At 61.3% G+C, this 2,761-nt stretch overlaps 1 protein-coding gene across 1 annotated transcript in view; it reads right to left on the bottom strand.

The window, feature by feature from the left end:
• The window catches only part of LMAN1L (lectin, mannose binding 1 like), a 14,153-nt gene that overhangs the window by 1,931 nt on the left and 9,461 nt on the right, over window positions 1–2,761 (bottom strand). The window contains exons 9-11 of the mRNA XM_027766153.1: window positions 2,374–2,525; window positions 962–1,029; window positions 504–627 (exon numbers count right to left, since the gene is read on the bottom strand). Of these exons, the coding sequence (XP_027621954.1) occupies window positions 504–627; window positions 962–1,029; window positions 2,374–2,525 (344 nt within the window). The remainder of the gene's footprint in view (window positions 1–503; window positions 628–961; window positions 1,030–2,373; window positions 2,526–2,761) is intronic.

The following is a 2,761-nucleotide window of genomic DNA, read 5'->3' as shown; positions in this document are numbered from 1 at the left end:
GGGGGCCTGGGATTTGGCCATGTCCATGTGTGGGCTCTGTTTTCCTCTCCCAGCCTGGGGGGCCTGGCTCTCATCCAGAGAGCCTGGGGAGGGAGCAGCATACAAAGCTACCTCTGCACCCCAGCTCCCTGGCTCCATCCATGGGAACAGTCGAGAAGGCCTGGGGCCCAGATCACTGGGCGCTGAATCAGAGATGTAGAGAGCACAGGGCGGGTGAGGGACGAGCAGGGGGCCGGGCTCTGGGAGGGTGGCTCCACCACCACCTCTGTGTGCTCCCGGGTACGGCCCACCGCACTTCCCAGGTCACTGAGGGGGTGGGGCCGGGGGGCTTCCAGAGAAGAGATCTCTGTCCCAGCACACGAATGCATGCAGACACGGACATGGGGCCCCGGGAGGGAAGGCCACAGGTCACAGGGGCCTAGGGCTGCAGTGATGCTGCCGAGGGCAGTTGAGCCCAGACCTCAGGGACGGCCCCCAGGCTCCCTCTACCACCTCCCCCTCACCACTGGGTCCCGAAGGTCCTTCTGCAGGAGGGTCAGGATCTGGGCCAGCTCCGAGAAATGATGCTCGGTCCCCACAGGCAGGTGGAAGACCTGGGCTCCTGAGGCCATGCGGGCAGCTGCGTCCCTGGGGGCAGAAGCCCAGGGAAGTGTCTCATCACCCCTCTGGTTGCAACCAGCTTGTGTAAGCTTTCCAGTAATCCCAAGGGATTGGGCCCCTTCTTGGGAGCTGGTCTTTTCACCCCAAACTGCCTTCCTCGGTCCTGAGACAACTTTGTCTCAGCTAAGGGCTAAGGATCTCCCTGAAGCTGTCTGTCTCACCACAGGCTCCCCTGGGCTCTGCTCTACCCCAGGCATCTGAGTTTGTGTGTCTGTGTGCGCGCGCGCATGTGCGTACATGTGCATGCAAGCCAGTGGAAGGGTTCCCCTCCCTCTCCAGGCCCCCTCAGCCTGTCTCTTACCTCATGTCTCGCAGGGCATGGAGCAGAGTATGCTGTCCACGAAGCAGGGTGCTGACCTTGGCAGAGTCCTGCGGGAGAGCCAACCTCTTCTCCAGGGCCCCAGGCACAGCCCCTCTCTTCCCAGCCCACCTTCCCCAGGCACACTGCAGTCCTCCTCCTCCCAGAGGCCTTCCTAGGTTACCTGGGTCCTCCTCATTTTACACACACTGAGTTCCTCTGACCCCATCCCTCTGGGGTTCTGGATTTCCCTTCCGCTCAGACCTCTCTCACAGGTGGTTGTTTTCCTCTACTGATGGCCACACCTGGGCTTGATCACAACCCCTCTCTGCATGCCCTCCTTTTGACAGAAGGAGCATGCACTCATGAGAGAGCAAGCGAGCGAGACAGAGAATCTCCCCAAGGGGCGTGGTCACACTGCGCTCCCCTCCTCCGCCTCTTCTCCACCACATCGGGACACTGAGCATGTGCATGTGCCTGGCGTGTTCTTCAAGCACAGGGCTGAGACTCAAACCTGTCGGCCATGTGGGACCCAGCTCCCAAAGCAGTGTTTAACTGCTGCGTGTTGGGCTGGCCCCAGACTCCTCCCCTTTCTAGCAATGGCTCTGCCCCTTGATGAGCAGAGCCCGTTTAGCCCTCTCTGATCCCCGTTCCCAGGCTGGGGCCAGTGCTGGTCAGCTCCTAGTGCTCTGGCCCCTGTCTTGCTGAGTGACCTGCAGAGGTGGCACCCCTCTCTGGGGTGGAGGGAATCAGGCGGGAACGGTCCAGGGCCTGGAGGTGTGATCACAGAGGCCTAGCCCTCAGCACGGGTTCCCTCCCTGCTTTCCCGCTCTAGCAGCCCAGCCTAAGCTGCTCTGGCCCGAGGACACGAGATTAAAGCCTCGAGCTGTCAGAACCCAGCAAAGCCCACGAGAGCGACTGGCCTCTCTGCCCAGTACCTAACACCTTGGCTGAGTTTAGCTCCTGGGGCCCCCGGCTGGGCGTGCCCTGGGACGTGACTCCCCAGGGGCATTGCCAGATGGCGGTGGAGATGAACCGAGGATTTTGGTGCAACTGAGCATTAAGCAAGCCCTATGCAAACAGCATGTGAAGCTACATGCAAATTAGCACTCAGTCTATTTCTGTCTCTCATCTCCAGACCCAGTCCCAGATACCTGGCAGCTCTCCTACCCAGCGCCGTCGCGTGGCTCCGTGGGCATCTGCTTGTGCAGAGCTGCGCTCCTGCAAGCTCCTCACCACACCGCGTACCCCCTGTGCCTGCACCCTGCAGCTTTTCACCCCGGCCTCCTTGCTCTCCAGACCCTGGGGAGACTGGTCCCTGAGTGTAGTGCTTGCTTGCTTTCGGGAAAGGGGGCCCGCTGTGCCGTGGGACCAGGCCTGCAGATGGAGCCTCGGAGGCTCGAGAGACCACTCACCCAGCCTCCCTCAGGCTTGGGCCAGCCTGAAGACCCCAGCTGCTGCTTCCATTGCCTCTCGGCCTGGGCCAACTGCTCAGAGAGACCCCGGAGAGCCTGCAGGATCTGGTTGTGTCTGCCCAGCATCTCCTCCAGGTCAACGAGCCTTTTCCCTGGGGATTGGGGCAGGCAGCCACTGGGTGAGGCCACACATCCTACCTCTGGAGGGGCGTGATAGAAGGTGTGACTTCTGGGGACTAGCAAATGGTGTAATGGCTATGTCGCTGGACTCCCATGTAGTCAACCATGGTTCACATCCCGGACCTGGTAGCTTAAACTCACGCTGGGCACGTGTGCATGCGTGCCCAAGATCCCGAGAGGAGAATGGAGGAGAAGGGATTGCGGCGTG

Source organism: Tupaia chinensis, unplaced genomic scaffold (assembly GCF_000334495.1).
Source record: "Tupaia chinensis unplaced genomic scaffold, TupChi_1.0 Scaffold141293_1, whole genome shotgun sequence".
In the NCBI taxonomy this organism is placed as follows: Eukaryota; Metazoa; Chordata; class Mammalia; order Scandentia; family Tupaiidae; genus Tupaia; species Tupaia belangeri.
The sequence above is the reverse complement of the archived record's forward strand: the minus strand, read 5'-3'. Positions and strand labels throughout refer to the sequence as shown.